This window comes from Choloepus didactylus, chromosome 19 (genome assembly GCF_015220235.1).
Source record: "Choloepus didactylus isolate mChoDid1 chromosome 19, mChoDid1.pri, whole genome shotgun sequence".
NCBI classification, from domain to species: Eukaryota; Metazoa; Chordata; class Mammalia; order Pilosa; family Megalonychidae; genus Choloepus; species Choloepus didactylus.
This window is the reverse complement of record NC_051325.1, coordinates 62,485,095-62,507,523: the sequence shown is the minus strand read 5'-3', so window position 1 is coordinate 62,507,523 and position 22,429 is coordinate 62,485,095. Positions and strand designations below refer to the sequence as shown.

Here is a 22,429-nt window from a genome sequence, read left to right as displayed (position 1 = left end):
AGAATCACTGTTTTTACTGATTTCTTAGGTCATAAATATATGTTACAAACCTCAGTCCATGCAAAATTTGTACTAACAAAAAATGTGCCGCTGTTTTATTCATAAAGGGGTCCTTCGTAGGCTGTCATTTGATAAAAAGGATTCTGCTGCTAAAATGTTTAGAAAAAAATAAACTAGATGATCTCTCAGAACCTTTAGCTCATAACTTCTGTAAATCTGTGAAGACTCACAGTGGAGGCTTTGACCACGTTCTTATCAAGTCGACAGCAAAACAATTTACTGGAGGCTAAAAACTCTTATGCTTTCAAGTTACTGTAAATAGTATCTTAATTACTTCCAATTTGATTTCTGTATGACTTCTTTTGGTTTGATTAGATGTTGAGTATATTTTATATCACCTCCTCCCTTCCAAATTTCCAGTTTTAAGGGCTTTCCATAGCTGGTAGAACACTAAGATAGCCCACTCCATGGTGACATCTGTGAGTAGAGTGTATCTCATACCTCTCGTCTCAGAGGGTGTCAGAATCCTTAAATGTAAGGAGGATGGAGTGCGTATTGGTTATAAATTAACAAGGGATGTAAATGCAAAACTAGAAATTCTTGCGATTATATTGCTTTTTATTTTTGTACTAAAGATACAGTAATTCTGATGAGAGCACTGAGATATTCAGAGCAGAAATACAAGGGCAAGTTTGATAGTTGCCTTGTGGGGAGAGAGCAGAAGAACACTCGGTTTGCACATGCCGTCTTGTGTCTGCAAAGTCCAGTGAGACTCGCTTTGTGCCATGGCTATGGCCTCAACTATAAATGATGTGCATCCACCCCCAGGTCCCAGGATCAGCTATAGAACTGGCAAGGCCAAGTGCAAAATGAAAATGTGAACCTCCTGTTCAAAAAGTAAGAATGTCAAGAGGGCAACTACAGAGCACTGAACCGAGCTGATCCTTCTGAGTCAGCTGCCCGGGTCTCACGCCTGTGAAGCCAACCCTGCGAGGACCAGCAGGACACACTCATCCCTGCCCAAGCCCTTTCAGAGGGGCGTTCATGATGTCATCTTTGTGCAAAGGCTCAACGACTTGCTCAGCATATCCATCCTTCCAACCCCACCCCATCTGAGCAGTGACCCCAACCAGGCAGCGATATGAACTCCTGGCATTGTGCTGGAGGCACCCCTTCTTGTCGTGTGGCGTCCCAGGGACCCCCAGCAGCCACTTTGCCATGAAGCCGAGAGCCTGCCTGAGAATGAAGGAGCCCAGGGAAAGGCAGAACCCAGACGCAGAGAAGCAGCTTCCAGGGAAGTTCACTGAGTCCTGGGTCCAGCTCTGCCAGAACCCAGCCTCACTGGGCTTGTTCAGATCCAGGAGCCCATAAAGTCATTTTTCTGCCTAAGTCTGTTAGAGGTGGGTTGCTGTCATTTGCAACCCTTTATCCCAGATCACTATAAACACTCACCCCAATTTTTCCCCAGTTTCCACGTGGCTTCTGCATTTCTCCGGGTATCATCCAATTCGTGGAGGGCTCCAGATGTCAGTGGGGGGGGGGGGGCTCAGTCAGCGCAGATCAGAGACCTCCACGTGGTGAGAGAGCTGGGGCTTGCCGTTGATGTCAGATAGGAAGAGCCTTAGGGTCCCCGTACTGGCCCGTAGCGGGGGGCCTTTAAGAGATTTAATATACTTCCAGGGGAGGAATTTCCCAGAGGGGTTGTTTATCAATTAAAGATGCACTCCTCATACACACAAACCCCTGGAAAATGAGCCTCTAAATCTCTCAGGAGAAGAACCATTCAGTGAAACATCGGAGCATTCCCTTTTCAAGTCATAAGCTTTACAGCCCTAAGCATGGTTTGTTTTCCTGCTCTTTTGAAAATTCGGAATACCTGGGTAAGAGAAATTAACAAAACATTTTTCACTTGAAATCATTTATGGATCAAGGTAGAATGCAGAATCATCAACTGAACTTGAATGCCAGTCATCTCAGGGATTAAGAAGGGCGCAAGGAGGGGGGTGTGGCCACGGAAGGACAACCTGGGGGATTCTTGGGGGGCAGGACTTCTCTGGGTTTTGCCTGTGTCGATGTCAACATCCTGATGGTGAGATTGTATTACAGTTTTGCAAGATGTTACCATTGCGGGTAACTGGGTAAAGGGGGCGCAAAATAGCTCTGCATTATTTCTTACAACTGCAGGTGAATCAACGATAATCTCAAAATAAAAAGTCTAATTTTTTTAAAATGTCAATCATAAACCCACCCATAACAAAATCATGGAAACCTGCACCAATCCCCACCCACCTTCTCCTGACTTAAGACTGATTCAGAATATGGATTTAATATCTTCAAATAACCAATATTCTACTAATTAATTATGCAAATGAGATATACAGCTTCATATCACTTGGAACCTGGGTTTTAGTTCACAGACTTTCTTAACCACAATTATAAAAATTATTTGAGAACTTTTATTTATTCAGCTCTATGTTTTGGCAGGTTTAAAAATTCAACCTTGAGAGATTAGAGCAAAAAGTATTAAAACATGCTCATAAAACCACCCATCCTGGGTTATGACAAATTTGTGCCCGAAAGTCACATTTACCTGAGCTGATGTGCCATTGCAAGTACAGGAAACTGTACTATTTATCACACATCATTTGCTTTGACAAAGAGCTAAAAAGTTGTCTTAAGAACAGATAAAAAAGGTGTTGTGTTTGATTGCAGCTTCCTTGTGGGTTTAGTCATGTCTTCTGAAAGAATACTGCCCCTCTTTTAATGCCATTGGTCTCTAGTCTACCATTTCAAGAATTGTCATCAAAAATAATCACCAACATGGATGCAAAGTGATAAAAAGGTTTATTTTATATTTTTTTCTGCTGTGCTGAAAGACACCAGTGTTTTCCCTCAGGAAGCAAGAAAGCATATTTTTTCCAATTTGGGGTAACCACTCACCATCATCAACGGTGTGAACAACGACCCTGTGAAAGCTCTCCTGGACGTAAGGGGGTTCCCTGTCAATTCACTTTGAGGTGGTGACTGCTCCTCAGTTTTCGTCTACGGTCACTCAATTTGCCAGATCATGAACCAGTTCATTTCTTGTAGAGGAAACACACACAATTTTTAAAATTAAAATGTTATGCCAAAGGACAAGTTAAAATATATCACACAGCAAACCTAATTCCTATCACAAGTAATCTGGGAAATTCTAAGAGCAAACAAGCTACAAGAGTGTTCGTGAATTTAATGAAAAGCACAGGACGGCAGCCCAAAGACTGTCAGCGTGTCAGATCCACGTTCTCTAGAACGACGACATGTCCCCTCCTAGCTGGGGCAACGTTCCGTCCTCGTCCAGAACCAATCTTCAGTTGCCCGTCCCTGTTAGTAGCTTAATCTTAAAACCACCCCACCCTCGCAGCCTGGGGCTTGCCCCCCTGGGGTGTCCACTTTGTAGAGAGCCCAGAGGGGTCACTCTTGGGCGATCGATTCAGTCAAAATGGTCTTGAGCAGCTCCCCGACCTGTACACGCGAGGCGCCGACTGTGGGCTCGCCCGGGCTCCAGGTTTCCCAGGGTGGCCACAGGTGACATCCGGGGAACCAGGTCAGGTTCCTGGGCAGTGGGGACCCCCATACCCGGAGCAAACAATGGGAAAACCTCAGGACCCCAGGTAGAGACAGAAAAGGGACATTTCCCCTCAGGCTTTCTCTCCCTCATCTGGGCAAGGGCTTCCGAAAGGGTCAGCAGCTACTGTCTCTGGTATTTGAAGAGTTACAGTTAATTTATTTATTTTTTTTATTAGAGAACTTGTAGGTTTACAGAAAAATCATGTAAAAAATACAGCATTCCCATATAGCCACCCCACCCCCCCCCATTATTAACACTTTGTATTAGTGTGGGACCTTTGTTACAATTGATAAAAGATTATTATAATTGTGCTATTAACTATAGTCCATAGTTCACATTGTTGTGAATTTTTCCCATACACCTCCCCATTATTAACACCCTGCATTAGTGAGGTACATCTGTTATCATTCATGAAAAAAACATTTTTGTGATTGTACTAGTAACTAGAGCCCATCATTTACCATAGGGTTCACCGTGTTGAACAATCCTGTTTTATCTTCTAATTTTTACCCTAGAAACATATATACAACCTGAAATGCCCCCTTTTAACCACATTTACTCACATAATTCAAGGGCTGTGCTATGGTGGGTTATGTTTTTTAAAGGGCCTGGAGCTTTTCTGTGCCCGGCTTCACCAATCAGGGAAAGTTCAGGAAGATCTTCAGAAGCACTTGGTTCTGATACAAGCTGGAGTTTGCCAGCCACCACCCGCAGCCCTAGTGACAGGCCATGAGGTCTCGGTTAGCAGCCCACAAAGATCATCACAAAAAGCAAGAGCAAGTGTTAGAAATACTTATAAAGCGTTTGGCAGTATTTGACTCTGAGCACATGACCATTTCTCTAGTGATTCATTTCTATTATATTTTTTAAAATTATCACTCCACAGCAAATTAGAAATTAAAAAAAACAAAAAAGGAAAACAAACAAACAAAAACACCTGGTCGTATCCCACAGATAAGAGGAGAAGCAAGGGTCTAAGAGGGCAACTCAAACCCAAGTATCCACGGGAGCCACCCAGATACTGCAGGTGAGCAGAGCTGGGTGGCCTGAGGGGCGCTGGGTCCAGCTGCAGAGCTCAGCCTTGCTGAGGGGCCAAGAACTCTACTTGCCCCCGGGAACACAGGCCCAAAGATGCCTGGTCTTCCAGTTTTTCAAGAACATCCAGAAAATTCAGATTGTTACATAAAATCTCTTGCTTTTTTAATGCTGGCAAGTGTATTCTAAAAAAATGAAACACTATTGTTGCCCAAAGCCAGTGGGCAGCCAGTTTACCAGCTCCAATAGAGAGGAAAATAGAGATAAACTATTTTAATATAAGAATCAAGACTGTAAAAGAGATGCATTAAGTGCAAAGAGAAATGAGCCACTGACTTCTGCATGGTGGGCTCAGAGAAAGTTATGGAATGAAGAAAACATTTGACCTGGGCCCATGCAAGTTATGGAAACTGAGAATGAGTGAACCTCATGAAAACTTCACTTTGAGCTTTTCCTTCAAAGGAGCTAGTTTTCCAACTGGGGTCCTGCTGGGTATGTGAGGCTGCTTCTGCTTACACAACCACCTCTTCTCACCTTATAAAGCTTGCAATTCTATCCGATCCAGAGCATTAAACATTCCCAACGGAATCCCAGGCCTGGCACCACCCTCGTCAGTAAGGATGAAGTCCACAGGTGAAAGGCAGGTGGGCTGTCGGCAAGCATCACCTGCACGCTCCCCATGGGCTCACAGCAGCCTTCCTTGGCTTCTGGGGCTTGCGCTTCTTGCAGGAGAAGGGTGGCTCCTCCTTGTCTACTGAAATGACAAGGTTTCTAGCTGCAAGAAACCAAAGGCTGCAAATTCCAGAGAGAAGATTCCATTAGCACCTGCTGCTCTTTTGGCCAGAGGAAGCTTAGCCCCTCGTCAAGGAGTTCACTGTGTGTGGATTTTGCACTTCATTTATTGTTTACATTGTCTTTGATAATGATCAAAAGACAGTGTTCAGCTGATTTTCAAATCATTTATGGAGTTTTTTTTTTTTTTCCTCCTGCTTTTCTGGTTGAAAAGAGCCATGATCCGCCACGAAATAATGAAAAATGCAACAAAAACCATAACCAAATAAAGCATTCATGTGAAAACCCTATGTAAGAAATCAGGGGGATCTCGGGGAAACATAGATTGAAGATCATAGGTATTCAAGGCACAAAGTGGCCAGTGAGTTAAAAGGATGAAACAGTTGGGAGCAGGCGGAAAATTCAACCCCAGGCCTCTGGGGTAGAAAAGAGCTGCTTCTTCCCAGCGTGGTCCCTGGACGATCGGCGTCACCGAGGAGACCTCCTGACCCGGCTCTGCCTTTGAACCGAGTGCCCCGGGACTCACCTGCACTGCACCAGGGGAGCAGGTCCCTCCAGGGCAGCCGGGAGCCATCCCGACTAGGAGCACGGGAGCCAGACTGCCCGCTCGCAAGCCCTCCTCACCACCCTCCAGCTGTGTGGCTTAAAGGAAATGCCCCAACCTCTCTGCACTTCGGTTTCCTCATCAGGAATACAAGATGATGATCCCTTCCTTCTCCGGGGCCAACTTCTTATGAGACATAGCAGGCACAGGACCGGGGCCCCTGATACTTTTCGGGGTCCTCACAAATGTTTTAATTTCTTTTAAAATCAAAATACAAAAAATTACAACATGAAAAAAATGACATTTTTAGGGCCCACAAAAAAATCTATTAAATTTTGCCTGAAACAGAAAATGGTGAAGTGCTGATGCATTTAGAGTTATTTTAAAAATAATTTTTAATATTGATATATAGTGAGGGCAGAGCCACAGGGGCAGAAGTGCCAAGGGCTGCCCACAGGAGTCATCACGAGCTCTCAGCCAGACCCCGAGGGCACAGCGCTGAGCGGCCGGGTGAGCGCCCACCCGATTCTAGCCACGGGCTGACTGTCAGTTATCCAACGGAAAGAGGCCTCAGCAGCCCCCGTCATGGCTTCACCTCGGTGACATTTCAGATCCCTACCTTGGTGTCTGGGTTGGTCAGAATGTTAAAATGCCCCCCTGCGTTGCCGGTCGATACATTGAATTTTGCTCTCCAAGCTGACGTGATGCGAATCATGACCTTGGGTTAGGATGGAGCACGCCCTGGCTGACTCGACCTTCAGAAATATGATTCTTAAACTGAAAGAAGCACTCAGCACTTAAATATCATCAAGACAACTACACACCATTGAAGAAAAGAAAAAAGAGAATGTAGTTTCCTGAGCACGATAAACTGGCTATGTCTCTCACTATTGAACACGACCTTAAGGGATCTGAACTCACACACTGCAGAACAAGCCTTTCTTTCCTTCTCCTTGGGACTTGGTGTCTCCGGCTGAAATAATTTCAAAAGCGCTCTTAAACCCAACTCAAGGCACTATTTTCTAAGAATTTTAAAAATAATAATATACCTCATTTGTCTGTCCAAAAACCTAGCTCTTTTTCTAAAATAGACACTTAAGGTTATATAGATAAAGGTGATAATTTTTCTAACTTATGGAGATCTTTAAAATAGCTTGCTTGTATGGTGCGTGAATATATCTCAATAAAATTGAATTTAAAAAAATAACTTGCTACTCAATATTTTTGGTGACAAGATAATGTCTGTAGTCAAGCACATCAAAGTAATGGGGTTTGGGGTCCCCCCCTGGGCTTACTTTTGAGACATAGCTTTTTAGCAAGCCAGGGAAGTATTTTGAAGCCAGTCTCAAATATAGTATCATTTCACAGTTATTATACAATTATTGGTGAGGTGCTTTCATTTGAAAACATTTCACTTTAGTGTATAAAATTTTTCTTTTAAAAACAATTGTTTGCAGCATTCATGCAACAGTGGTGGTTGCGTACCGGATACTCTTGGAACAAAACCAGCAAAACTCCCCTCTGCGGAGGCTGGCAACTGAGTGTGTGTGTATGTGTGTGTGTGTGTGTGCATGGGGGTAGGTTTAGGCAATGAATGAAAGAAGCAAATTAAATAGCATGTGATAAAGAAGAAGAAGAGAGCAGGAAGGGGCCGGGAGGTATATCAGGATGGGCTGGGAGGTTTTTAAACCGGGTGGCCGGGAAACGCCTCACCGAGATAGGCCAGAAGAATGAAGGAAAGAAAGTAAATATTTACTTTTAACATTCACATGGAATAGACAAAATAAAAATAAAATTTAGAAACAGATCCTGAGTGATTTTTTTTCATCTCTTAACAATCTCGCATACCTCAAGTGGTGTAATATTTCCAAATGGGTCATACACGCACGGCGGGTGTCAACACTTTTTTAAAGCCTAGGCCTCGTGCAGCACCTGAAATCTTACGTGGAATCCCGATACCTAAACCAGGTGAGCTGAGGCACAGTTTGGAGCCTACTCATTCACCTTCCCCTCCAGAGTCCCAAGCACAGCCTGGAAAGCCCGGCTGCGGACCCAGCGCTTCTCTACCCTGAGGATGTGGCCCCCCAGGGGACATGTGGCAATGTTTGCAGACGACATCGGATGCTACCACTTGGAGGGGTGCTACTGGCATCTAGTGGGTAGGGGCCAGGGAAGCTGCTCCGGCATCCTGCAGTGCCCAGGACAGCAACCTACAGCAGAGAATTATCCAGGCCCGAATGTCAGTAGTGTTGGGGTTGACTTACAGTGAACATGGGTTCCCCATCTTCCCAAGGCCTCGGTTTCCTCATCTGCAAAGCAAAAATCATGTGGTGGTCCCAAGAATTAAATGAAATAATGCATGTAGAAGTTCTTAGCGCAGAGCCTGGTATAAGGCAGTCGAAAATGTAAGCTCATGTGATCATTAACAAATGCTTCTGCATCACTGTGACTGACGTCTTGATGTCAGTCTCGGTGACTTTGGAGAATTACGTTTTCTTGGATAATGGAGGGAAACCACAACAAAACTGAACCCAGGACTTGGGGTCACTCCATGCTTGACCTCAGAACTTGGGGCAGCTGTCACCCTACCATCTGCTGCCTCCTTGCACTTTGATATGAACTGTGGCTGGCAGCGACAACTGGGGTTCTCCACGAGCACTCGCTCTGATTAGCAGTATCAGCAAAGGAGCAGCCTTTGTGGGGAGGGAAAGGATAGTTACGTCCTTCAAATATAGCAAAGGGAAGTCTTAATAAAGAAATATTCAACTTTAGCAATTGCAACAGCAAATCTAGCCACAAAGGGTTCCCTACAAAACACAGAGAACTTAAGTTTGGAGCTAAAGATTGGGAACATATTTCTTTTTTTTTAAATAATAAAATCCACATAACCTCCCAAATGTAAGCATCCTGAGAGTTATATTTCTCCAGTAATACAAACAGTCTGGAAGAGGCTTTCTTTCAGTAAGTGTGCTGAGAAACAAGGGAATAAAGAACTTGAGAAATTAGAGTGTTTTCTTGATCCAAATCATTTGTTAATATCTGAAAAATGGTTTAAGCTAGAAAGAATTTTTAAAATCATTACTATTGACTAAAGGCAGCAGAAGAAAAGAGTAGAAGGCTGATTATTTATTAATTGGCACTGGGATATACATCATAGTGAATTAAATCTTTAAGTCTAAAATCAAATTATGGGCATACTAAACAGAATAAATGAATATTTAAAAATATTGGAGATCAAGAACTTTCTAATTATGATTGCAATGCAGAACCCTTAAAGGGCAAAATGATAGATCAAATTGTATCTTAAAATGTATGGCAAAAATATTATAGACAAAATTAAAAAGGAAATGATAAGCCAGGAAAACATATTTGAAATATATAAGGCAGGCATAGGTAATATTCTCAATATTGAGTAAGGATGTAAGGATTCAGAGAAAAATGATGAAAATACTAACAGAGAAGTGGAAAGAAATAGGAAAAAGCACATGATAAAAGAAAGGGAAATGATCAAGTAACCTATTAAAGGCTTAAGCACTTTAATCAAAGGGACCAATGTACTGGGCACTTTCATATGTGGCTGGAAGAGGAATAAATTGGAACACTTAGAATTTTGCGTACAGTTTGAACCAGCAATTCTAATTCTATGAATTTATGCAAAGTAAATAATGCTTGATTGGGATGCAGATTTCACTCAAATATGTTCATTGAAGCCTATTTTATAAACAATAAAAAGTAGCAACAAAGCATAAATGTCCATCAACAGGAAATTGGTCACAAACCTTATCATAGATCCATAAAATAAAATAGTGTACAACAGAATGCCATCGGAGAATACCATTAGGTTACAAACAGTAAATGGCAGCAAAGGCAGTGCTGAGAGGGAAATTTATAGCCCTAAATGCTTACATTAGAAAAGAAGAAAGATCTCATATCAGAGACCAAACCTCACAACTGGAGGATCTAGATAAAGAAGAGCAAGCTCAACCCAAAGCGAGCAAGAGGAAGGAAATTGAAAGTTAGAGCAGATATACATGAAATACAGAATTTAAAAAATATAGAGAGAATGCAACCAAATCAATAAACCTCTTGCTAAATTGACAAAGAAAAAAGAGAGAGGACACTAGTAACTAAAATCAGAAATGAAAAGGATCATTACTACTGATCCCATAGAAACAAAAAGGATCATAAAAGGATGTTATGAACAATTGTATGGCAACAAAGTAGATAATCTTGATGAAATGGACAAATTCCTAGAAACACACAAACTCCCTCACTGATTTAGGAAGACACAGAAGATCTCAACACACTACAACAGGTAAAGAGAGGGAATCAGTCATCAAAACCTCCCAACAAAGAAAGGCCCAGGATCAGATGGCTTCACTGGAGAACTTTTTTAAGCATTCCAAGAAGAATTAATACCAATCTTGCTCAAACTCTTCCAAAAAGTTGAAGAGAAGGGAACACTTCTATCTCATTCTATGAGACCAACATCACCCTCATACCAAAGTCAGATAAAGGCACCACAAGAAAAGAATGTTACAGACCAATATCTCTAATGAATATAGATGCAAAATCCTTAACACAACACTAACAAACTGAATCCAGTAGTACATTAAAAGAATTACACACCATGACCAGGTGGGATTTATCCCAAGTGTGCAAGGGTGGCTCAACATAGGAAAATCAATTAATGTAATACATCACATTAACAGAACGAAGAGAAAAAAAAACACATGATCATCTCAATTGACACAGAAAAGGCATTTGACAAAATCCAGCATTTTTTCTTGGAAAAAAAAAATATGAAAGATAGGGATAGAGGGAAATTTCTTCAACAAAATAAAGGGCATATATGAAAAACCAACAGCTAACATCATACTCAATATTGGAAGACTGAAAGCTTTCCCTCTGAGATCAGGAACAAGACAAGGATGTCCACTGTCACCAGTGTCATTCAATATTTTACTGGAAGTTCTAGCCAGAGTAATTAGGCAAAGAAAAGAACCAAAAAGCATACAAATTGGAAAGGAAAAAGTAAAACTTTCCCTATTTGCAGATGATATGATCCTATATACAGGAAATTCTGAAAAATCCACAACAAAGCTATGAGAGCTAATAAATTCAGCAAAGTGGCAGGGTACAAGATCAACGTTCAAAAATCAGTAGCATTTCTTTACACTAGTAATGAGCAATTGGAAGAGGAAATCAAGAAAAAGTTCTGTTTACAGTAGCAACTAAAAGGATCAAATATAAATGAATAAATTTAACCAAGGATGTAAAGGACATATGCATGGAAATCTACAAAAGATCACTAAAATAAATCAAAGATGACCCAAATAATGGAAGGACATTCTGTGTTCATGTTTTGGAAGAATTAATATTATTCAGATGTCAATTCTACCCAAAGCAATTTACAGATTCAATGCAATCCCAGTCAAAATTCCAACAGCTTTCTTTGCAGAAATGAGAACGCTAATCATCAAATGTAAATGGAAGGGCAAAGGGCCCTGTGCCGGTTTGGATGTATTATGCCTCCCAAAATGACATGTTCTTTAATGCAATCTTGTGGGGGCAGGCGTATTAGTGTGGATTAGGTTGTTTCCATGGAGAAGTGACCCAACCAACTGTGCATAATACCTTTTGATTAGATTGTCTCCATGGAGGTGTGACCCCACCCATTCAGCATGGGTCTTAATTAAATCACTGGAGTCCTGTAAGAGCTCAGACAGAAGGAGCTCAGTGTTGCAGCCAAGAGAAACATTTTGGAGACAGCCATTGTAAGTAGACTTTTGCTAGTCCAGAGTTTACCCAGGAGAAACTAAGAGAACACCCCCAGATGCCTAGAGAGAAAGGTCCTGGGAGAAAGCCATTTTGAAACCAGAACCCCAGAGCAGACACCAGCCACGTGCCTGTGCCTTTCCAGATGACAGAGGTGTTCCGGACACCACTGGCATTCTCCAGCAAAGGTGCCCTATTGTTGATGCCTTGTTTGGACACTTTTATGGTCTTAGGACTGTAATTTTGTAACCAAATAAACCCCCTTTATAAAAGCCAATCTGTTTCTGGTATTTTGCTTAACTGCAGCATTAGCAAACTGAGACAGGCGATGACTAGCTAAAACCATCTGAAAAAAGAAGCACAAAGTTGGACAACTCACACTACCCAATTTTAAAATGCAGAGCTACATTAATAAGAAAAAAACATGGTACTAGCACAAGGACAGACATATTGTCCAATGAAATTAAATTGAGAATTCAGAAATAAGCCCTCATATCTATGGCCAATTGATTTTTGACAAAATCTACTCAATGGGTAAAAACTAGAGAAGTTTAAAATTGGGGAGTTAATGCTGAATTGGTTCAGTGTTTCTGTTTGGGGTAATGGAAAAGTTTTGGTAATGGTTGGTGATGACAGTAGCACGACATTGTGAATGTGATTAATTACACTGAATTATATATATGGATATGGTGACGAGGGGAAATTTTAGGGTGTATATATGTTAGAATGCAACTGAAACACAAAAATATAGGATTATACAACACAAACAGTTAACCCTAATGTAAACTGTGGACTATAGTTAATAGTATAATTATGATAATATCGTTTCTTTAATTTTAACAAAGGTATCACACTAATACAAAGTGTTAACAATAGGGAAAACTGAGTGTGTGTATGGGGGGGGGTATTTGAGAATTATGTATTTTCTTCATGATTTTTCTATAAACTTAAAGCTTCTATAATAAAAAATGTTAAAAAAAGAAAATTCATAACTTTACACATATGAAAGCACACCCATATGTTTATAAATGTTTAATATATACACATATACATTTATTCTATGCATAGATAAAAGATGAAATAAATATATGTATATATACACAAATATGCATTTGTGATTATATATAAAGATCTGTGAACTCAAACACATATATTTGTATAGCATACAGTATGTACACCCACACACGCTTATAAAATACAAAGAAAAATACTGAATGAATAGAAATCAAAGCCTTAAAGATACTTATTTATTTACCTCTGGTGGTATTAAGTATGCTTTCTATTTCAGGTTTTCCATTTCCTGGAATATTCCAAATTTTCTACACTAAAGACTCATTTATTTTGCAAAATAAATATTTTTGTTATTAAAATAGATCAACATTCTATTAAGAGTGGTTTAAGTTTAATGACAAACAGAATCTCTAGCTAAGTGACTTTAGTTGTCAACTCGTTGCCATTTTGCAGATGAGAAATTTGCAGAGATATTCAGGAACTTGCCACCCAGCTCTGCCTTTTCCGGTGGCATGTGGCTTTAGTGTTGGATTCGTGTGTCCCTATTGGGCACGCTGCCCACTGCCCCAAGCTTCCCAGCGCTTTCCCGCCTCTACAACACCAGGCCGAGAGACCACGAAGCCCTGCTCTCATCGGGGCCTGCAGGATCTCATTCCCCGTGGATGCCAAAGCTGGGAGCCTTCGGAGAGCGCAGGGGGAAGGCATTCCCGCAGCCCCCGATGCTCCTTCTTGCTGATGTTCAATTCCTGCTCTGAAAACTGGGTTGCCTGGTCATTGGCATCACTGACCATTGAAAATTAAGGCTTTATCTGCTGAAAGGTTTGCCTCATCAAAATAAACCTGGGAAGCAGAGAATGAATTCATGTCACAGACCATTGTCTTAATGACGCTAATCAAAGAACCTTTTATCACTGTGTCTTGCTCTGCCTCCTCCAGGAGGTGCGCAGTTCCAAGAGGACGGGAGGACTTCACCCGTTCACCATTTAAGCCCAGGGACTGAAGAGTGAGGGCTCAGACTAGGTGCTTAGTAAACACTTGGAGTACAACCAATGCACTGACTTGGAAAAAAAATCATTAATTATTTTTAGGCTCAAATCTCCTTTTCTCCACCAGGGTAAATGTAGCCAAGTTGCTCATGCGCCTTAGTTTCTACAATCCAGCAGTGACATCATGAGAAATAAATACAATAATGAATATTGCTGAAACACAGCAGATGGCAGACAGTTAAAAGAATTTTTTTGGCAAAGCAAATATTTGTTTGCCAGAGACTAGCACAGCGACTGGCGCACAGCAGTTCCTTCAATGCTGCTGCTACTTCTGTCCTTGACTAGGGAGGCTGATCCATCTTGAATATGTATGTGAGAAATCTTTCCTTTCAAAAGATCTCGAATCAGTAATCCAAGCTGCTCTCTCAAGAAACTATAGAAAGAAGAGTAAATCAAACCCCAAGCAGGCAGAAGAAAGAAATAATAAAGAGCAGAAATCAGTGAAATTGAAAACAGCAAAACAATAGAGAATGTCAACTAAAGCAAAAGATGGTTCCTTGAAAAGACCAGTAAAATTGACAAACATTGGGAAAGACTGATGGGGGTGGGTGGAGGGAGACACAAATTATCAATATCAGGAATGAAAGAAGGGAAGGACAATAAGGAATATTATTAACAAGTTTATGCCAATATAGTTGACAACTTAGATGAAAGGGACCAGATACCTGAGGGATGAAACTACCAAAACCTTTTCAAGAAGGCACAGACAGCCTGAATAGTCCTATATCTTTTAAAGAAATGGAATTTGTAGTCAAAAACCTTTGAAAAACAACACAAAACCAACAAAACTTCAGGACAGGATTCTTCAGAGGTGAATTCCACCAAACTTTAAGGAAGAAATAATATTAATTCAACGCAGTCTCTTCCAGAAAATAGAAAAGGAAGGAGCACTTCCCAACTTATTATGTGAGGCCAGCATTAACCTAGTATCAAAACCAGCCAAAAAAATTGCAAGGGAAAAAAAAAACCCATGGACCAATACCTCTCATGAACCTAGGTGCAAAAATCTTCAGTAAAATATTAGCAAATAAAATCCAGCAACAGATAAAAACAATAATCCGTAACAGCCGAATGAGTTTTATCTGACAATGTAAGGCTGATTTGGCATTCGAAAATCAATTTTTAACAAGGATATAAAGACAATATTTTAAAATCACTTGTATTGCTATATACCTTCAATGAATAATTGGAAATCAAAAATTTTAAAACAATATCATTTAGAATATCACCAAAATAAATGAAGTGCTTAGAGATAAATCTAAAACATGTATAGGATCTGTATACTAAAAACTATAAAATACAGATGAAAGAAATCAAAGAAGACTTAAATGAATGAAGAGATATACAGTGTTTATGAATTGAAAGACACAATATTATTAAGATGACAATTCTTCCCAAATCGATCTATAGATTTGATGCAATCCTAATGAAAAGTCAAGCAGGAGTTTTTGTAGATATCAACAAGCTGATTCCAAAATATATATGGAAAGGCAAAAAAATTTGAATAGCCAAAATAGTTTTGAAAAAGAAGAACAAAGTTAAGGACTCGCACTGCATGTTTTCAAGATCCTCTATAAAGCCACAGTAATCCAGAGAATATAGTATTGGTGAAATGATCGATACTTACATCATTGGAACAGAATAGAACCCAGAAACAAATCCACACAAATGTGGAAAATTGATTTTTAAGAAAGGTAGGAAGGCAATTTAATGGAGAAATGATATCTTTTTCCATAAATGGTGCTGGACAATTGGACGTCCATAAGCATAAAATGAACCTTGATCTATGTGTCACATCCTAGAGAAAATCATAAAAGGCTCATCCATGCGGAAGATATTTGCATGTACCTGATAATATAGCCTCAAAGCTGAGATTAACAGAACTAAAACAGGAAGTAGAAATTTTAATACAGCTCTCCTAGAACCTGATAGAACGAGCAGACAAAATAGAAAAGCAGTAAGAATACGGAAGATTTAAACACAACAATTATAAATAGAATGGAGCACCCACAACTGAGACATCCACATTCTTTTTGAGAGCACATTGGCCACTTTCAAAATTGATCATATTCTGGCTATAAAGCAATTCTTGACAAATTTCACGTAAAGTATATTAAGCTAGAAATTGTTAATAAAAACTTAAAACAGCAAATGTTTGGAAATTAAGTGAAACACTTAGGGGTCAAAGAAGAAATCTCAATGGAAATCAGAACAGAATATTTAGCTGAATAATAGTGAAAACACAATTTATCAAAATACATTTTGCTCCCACCATTCAAACTACAAACCCAGACTTTACAAGCCTGCTTAGGTGACCTCTCACTGTTTTGATTCTATGGAAGCTAAAAATTGAATAAAAGCTTGTGAAAGGATTGCTTATAAACAGCCAACCATCTCTACTATTTGGAGATAAGGGATTTTTGAGATTTGCCCAAGCCAAGAATCCTAGGTCTCAAGTTCCTTGTAGGAAGTATCATACTGAAAAGTGTTTCTGCTGAATTACATTCTACTTCTACAAAATGCTTGGTGATACAGCTAAATGTGTGATTCTCGTATGGGGAGCATTAGGTGCTTGGGCATGCAGAAATCACCAGAAGACTTTTTAAGTTTGACAGCATGATGGCTTAAAGGCTTCTCCTTTACTATCTTGCTGGGAGATTTCTGGGTTTCACACAGCTCACCTCATAGCAAACCTGACCAAAGGAACATTTCTGAAATGAAAAAGAGAAGTGTCCTGCAACGGCCATTGACCAAGAAGCAGACGTGGTGAAGGCTGCGTTGCTTGTGGAGCTCCCGTAGCACAGGGCTTTGTTTACATCCTGCAGATGTGGGGACCATAAGAGAATTAGGTGTTGGAAGAAGAGCGTAGCTGGCCACTTTCATCCTTCTACTTCAGCCAAAACCACAACTCTAAGAGTCTCTGGAAATGCCTCATCACCTACTTACTCAACCAAAAAGGGAACGAACAAGAAGGCTGCCTGGACAACGAAAGCCGTAATTCTGTGCTTTGCAAATAGTGATACCCCAAAAGCAGGAGGCACTAATGACCAGTGATGGCTTGCAGAGAAAGAGGGCAGTTCTGGAGCTGCTGCAGTTGCTGCCATCCTGAGCGAGCAAGCGACTCTTGCATGGTCCCTGCTGTGAAGACACTGCCATCATCCTGCTCCACACAGATGCTAACATCGGCCTCCATGTCATGAAAGCTGCGATGCCAGGGGGAAACTTGGGGTCTTTTGCCTCTTGAATGCCATTTACATCCCTCCATTACTATGTTTTCTCAGTGCAAGGGCACCTTTTCCTCACATGATTATGTGAAGCTACAAAGGCATGCAAGAATAATAGATACAAAGATGTGTCCGTGAGGGCAACGATCGCACGGCCACTCCTGATACTCAGGGCATCTTCAAGTGGTTCAAACAGTTGCCACCGGTGGGACAGGTTCCGTGAGATTCATCAGCCACCACTGACCAGCTCTTGAAGACCAAGAGTTTAAGAGACAGACATCACTTAGTCGTTTACCTTTAGAAGAGAAGAAACAGCCAAATAACTAGGTGGTTACATCAGAGCGAGCCCCAAATTATCTTGCTTCTCTGCCTGCCCTTTTGGGAATGAGCATTTGTCTACCATCACAAATTCGCAGAATCATGTTAGCAGGGGAATTTAGAGACTGTCCATGCAGAGAAATTATTGTTCTTGCAGTAGGTCAAAATTCTAAAATTTGAATGTTTAATTTTAATAAAAATTGAAGAAATTTTATGCCTGTTATATTAGTAGTATGTAGTAAAGGTGCTTGGAAGGACGTCCATGTAAGGCGATCGCTTTGAGGAATGCAACAAGAGGAGGAAGGCTGGGGGGGGGGGGGTGATACTTTTATGCAGTAAAAATCACCCTTTGTATTGCTTGGAGTTTTGTAATGAGCCGGTGGTTCGCTGCTCGCCTTCTACAATACGGAAGGCTGCTGCTAGGCTGCTCCCAGCCAGCCGGTCTGCTTCAGGGACTCTAACATACATTTCTAAATCGTTGTGGAAGCAAATTGGCTTTCTCACACAGCATTTCTACATTCCCCTTCATAATTTATGGCCGTGCTGGCAAGTCTTCATTCCTTAATCACCCCAACTTCCGGCTTGAAAACAGTGCCAACTGTAATCCTTCCACTTAAAAATAAGAACTGCATGTTTGCTTTGTGTTTATTATTTTATATCCCATTTATTATCCTAAAAGCTACACTCCAGACCTTTAGTTCCCTAAGATGCTGAGAAGCCTGAGTGCTGTTTGTTCTCTGGTAAGGTATTAAGAATTTCCGGGGGACGCGGAATCACAATGGAGAGGGGAAATGTCATGGATATTTTCTGTACTTGGAAAGGGTTTTCAGCCTTTTGTTACAGCCTTAAGATTTACAGCCTTGGATAAACAAGCCACGCGCATTGACACAATGGGTCAGCAGAGACGCAAGGCTTACTCTCTCCTGCAGAATCGAACACGGAATCTTCTTAAACACCAAGTGCACGATACAAAATAGCTGCATGCATAGGGTATAACGAGCTAAGGATGACTGGGTGGGGATAAAGTCACCAACTAATTATTTCAAGTAATATAAATAGATGGATTTTCTTGATTGTATTTATTTATAGCCTATGAAATTGAGCATGCCTTGATAGAGAGAGATGTGATTCCTACACAGAAAAAAGTCAGGCTTTTTCTCTTTCTGATTCTGTCTTAAATCTTACAGCAATTCTCAGTAAACTGGTGTTTACTGCTTTCTTATAGGTATATAGAACTAATGAGCAGTCAACACCACCTTGCCACCCTCCCAAAAAACAATCTGAAAATATTTTGGCTAGTTCTAATGACTCCTTCAGGATCCTCAAGAACAAAGCAGAGCTACTGGAATTGTCTTTATGGCACAACATTAGGTTTTCTTCATTTTTAAGACTATCCCTTCTTCATGGATGGTCAAAACCAATATTAAATGTTCCCCACTGAAACAGACGATTAAGCAAATGCTCAACTTGTGCAGCGTTCTTCTGACACTTGGCTTAGGCCTCTTTCTGTGGGTGGAAACCTCTCTCCCCAGCCTGTTTCCTGTCTCCCTAACGAGAGTGTAAACTCCGGGAAGGCAGAGAAGGGATCTTACTGTGATCGTTCTCACGTTCATTCACTCACGTGTCCACTGTAATTAGCTGAGAATCCACCATGTGTGGAGCCCTGTTCTTGACCCTGGAAGTGGCAGTGAACGAGACTGACACTGCCTCTTCTGTCTTGGAACTTACAATCAGAGGAGATCGACCATCAGTGGAGAATCAAACACATAAGTAAACACATGTCAGCTAACAGGCGGGAAAAGTTGAGAAGAAAGTAAACCAGAGCCTGACGGGTGGGTGAGGGTGTGCCTTATCACTTCCACCTGGTAGCTTCTCTCGTGGAAGCTTAGAGTCAAATGGGGGAAACGTCTATCAAAATGATTAAAAATCACTGTAAAACAGCACCTGTGAGCAAATGAAGGCGTGCTGTGTGGATCTCACCTTAAGGCCTTGAGTGGGGCCTTGGGTCTTGATTAACAGAACCGAGCAGAGGGCCATTCATTTTCCCTCCACACTGATCACTTTCACTTCTAAACCATCTCTGGGACCCATCTGTGATGGGCCAAGCTTTTCCAACTTAACCTCAGGTCGCAGAAGACACTCAGGGATTTGACCTCAGCGTTGCCAGTTTCTTGACGCGAAGTCCCACATTAAGCATCATTAATGTTAACCCCTAAAACATCAGTAAAAATGTTAAAAACAAACAAAACCCAGCATGTACTGCCTTGTTCCATTCGTGGATGGATCATCCCAGTTACTGTTGTGTCTGGGGCCTTGCTACTCGATAGACAGCAGCCCTGCGCCAGCAGCCGCAGCCACACCCGGGAGCCTGTTGGAAATGCAGAGTGCCAGGCCTCGCCCACCCCACGGAAACAGGAGCTGCATTTTAACAAGGTCCCCAGGCCACGTGTTTGCTCGTTAAAGACTGAGACGTGCTTTCTAGGGGTTCCCTTAAGACTGCTCCATATTCCTTCTTTTTAACAGAATTCTTTAAATTCTAGGGAAGGGGAGGCTGGGGTTTATATGGATAGAGATCTAGAGAGTCATCTTTGAGTAATACATTTCTGCTGTCTTTATGCAGTTTAGGGAGAATTTCTGACTGTTTAAAAAACAGAGTCTCAGAGCCAATTATCAGTGAGTTAAGGATATATATTTTATTATTTATACTAACCCTTTGAGACCACTGGAGAAAAGCTTATAAATTACTTTTATTGGATGTTAAGCAACATCTTTCCATCCTGAAAGAGTCAATGAATTGCCAAGCAGGCTTGTTCTCAGCAGCTCTATTTACAATGGCTTAATTTCCTTAGAATCCCCTATAAGGTTAGGCAGGTAAGATGATGTGCTGCACGTGGTTGGGGCATTTTTCTGTTAACTTCCTTTCCGGGTTTAGAACCTGAGTTTCAACTTGGAAACCTGTCTTCTATAGTAGACCACAGGTCGGGGGTGATGAAATTATGACGAGCACTTGGACTCACAACAAAGAAACTGTCCACGGCAATGTCTCCTTGATCGGTTATTAGGCAAACCAAGCATCTGTCTGCAGCTTGTCTCCACAGATTTCAACAGTGACTCATCAAAAACGAAATGAGCCCAGTTTACAAAATTCTGTACCTCTATCCACAGATGCTTTCAGATAGCCTGATAGGGTCATTATCAGTCATCGGAACAAAGATCTGTAGCAGCTGACATAGATTGCAGCGTCATTACAAAACCCAAGACTGACATTCTGAAAGAAGATTACAGAATTAACCTCTGAGCCCCATGCTGACTTTCAAAGTGTGTCTCCACGTATAACATATCAGTCTCCCAGGACCAGGCAACTAATCGGCTCAAATAAGGCTTACCAATACAACATTCCTGCAAGAGCTTTACAGGAATCCCAGGCTTAGAATATCACAAATTTTAGGTACCATACAAGATGACGTTGCTTCTCAATCAATGGGCATGAACATGGATTTTCCCATTTTCATGATCTTCTGTAGAAAACAAACCAACTTGTGGATATTCATCCATACCAGGTCCACTGATTAAATACATTAGTGACACGTTAGCAGATATCACTGAACAGCTGGAAGATGAAAAAATGAAAAGAAAAAAATAGGGAAGTGAATAAATCATTACGCAGATCAAGTATCAAGACTAGGAATCAAAGCACCTTTGATATCATGCAACTCCAAATCCAGAGATTTATCCTAAAGAAATAAGTAAGTGGGTATGCAAAGATGCAGGAACAAGGAGGGTGGCTGTGGTTTGATTTGTAATAGTGGAAAATTGGAAACAACATGTGAACATCAAAATGGATGAACCTTGGAATGGTGCTCTTTTAACACAGCGCTGGACGTTCGGTAGCCCTCAGGACCTCTATGATCTGCAGTGGAGGAAAGGGCCTTGGGCCCTGGGTTAAATGAGAAAGGCAAGCTGCAGAACAACACACAGAGTGTGACCCCATTCTTTAACACAGATTCACATTATTCACCCTGAAGAGAAATAATCTAGAGGAATATGTGTCACTTTGTTAGTACCAATGATCCCTCAAGGCAGAGGGACAATGATCACCAGCTAACACTAGAAGAGCTTAGAACATGCCAACTTACTGGACAACTTACTTGTCCCAAGCATTTTAATCTTTGAATCAAGCACAGGATGTAGGTGCTATCACTGAGCCCACAGCGCCTCTGAATACAGCCCACTGAGCCCCTCCACCTCTTGGGAACACATACTTTTAACTACCAGGACTTAAAAGCATTCTGTAGATCTCTGATTGTTTTGCTCTGTTTCACAGTAGCTGTGCTACTTTTTTCCTAAGGATCATAGTGTCAGAGCTAGAGGGGCTCTGAATCACTCACTTGAAAATCCAAAGGCCCGTGAGGGCCAGGAGGATAACAGACATGAACAACATGGGCCAAGGGCAAAAACTCTGCCATTCTAGCCTCATCCTGCATCTTCCTCAGTGCGGCACTGGATCCTCTGCCTCCGTGTCAGGGAGGTGATAGGGAGAGGTGGGGACTGCGGCACTCCAGGGAACGCAAGCCCCCTCTGACTGTCGCCATGTGGGAATGTAGGCTCCAAGTTGCCAGATCTTCCAATTTTATAAAAGCCCCCTGTTTTTAAGTAATGAAAAACAAGTATTAAGACTCTGTCTGGACCAAATAAAGCATGTCTGCAGGCTGGAATGAACGAGCCTGTTGCTGTGTGAGATTCTGAGTTGCTCGGCACACACATGGAGAAGTGACAGGCATGGGTTCTAGGACCCAGTCTCCCGAGGGGGCCCGGTATTCTCTCTACTTTGCTTTAGTACCTGGCTCTGCTAAAGCATATTCTTTCAAGACTTAATCCTCCTTCCAAAAGGGAAATGACTAACCAGAGAAGGGGGAGGTGGCCTTTCCTGAAGAGTCGGTGCTTCACCTCACCAACAAGGTTGGGAAAGGGTCCTGGCTCTTCGTCCTCAAGCTCCCAGGTGGTGATAACCCACCTTCTCTCGGATCCCATAGAGGCGGATGGCTCTCTCCCTGGAAACTACAGAGCTGAC

At 41.4% G+C, this 22,429-nt stretch overlaps 1 protein-coding gene across 1 annotated transcript; it reads right to left on the bottom strand.

Annotated features, from left to right (window-relative positions):
- Positions 1-967: 967 nt before the first annotated feature.
- On the bottom strand, positions 968-22,389 carry CDH26 (cadherin 26). Its single transcript, XM_037811171.1, is given in 15 exon segments — positions 968-987; positions 1,453-1,511; positions 1,513-1,654; positions 2,941-3,083; positions 3,458-3,595; positions 5,194-5,311; positions 5,964-6,016; positions 6,572-6,699; positions 8,866-8,951; positions 8,954-9,024; positions 13,437-13,553; positions 16,580-16,635; positions 20,851-20,960; positions 21,465-21,474; positions 22,306-22,389. Coding segments are annotated over 15 exon segments (1,335 nt in total).
- Positions 22,390-22,429: the final 40 nt, after the last annotated feature.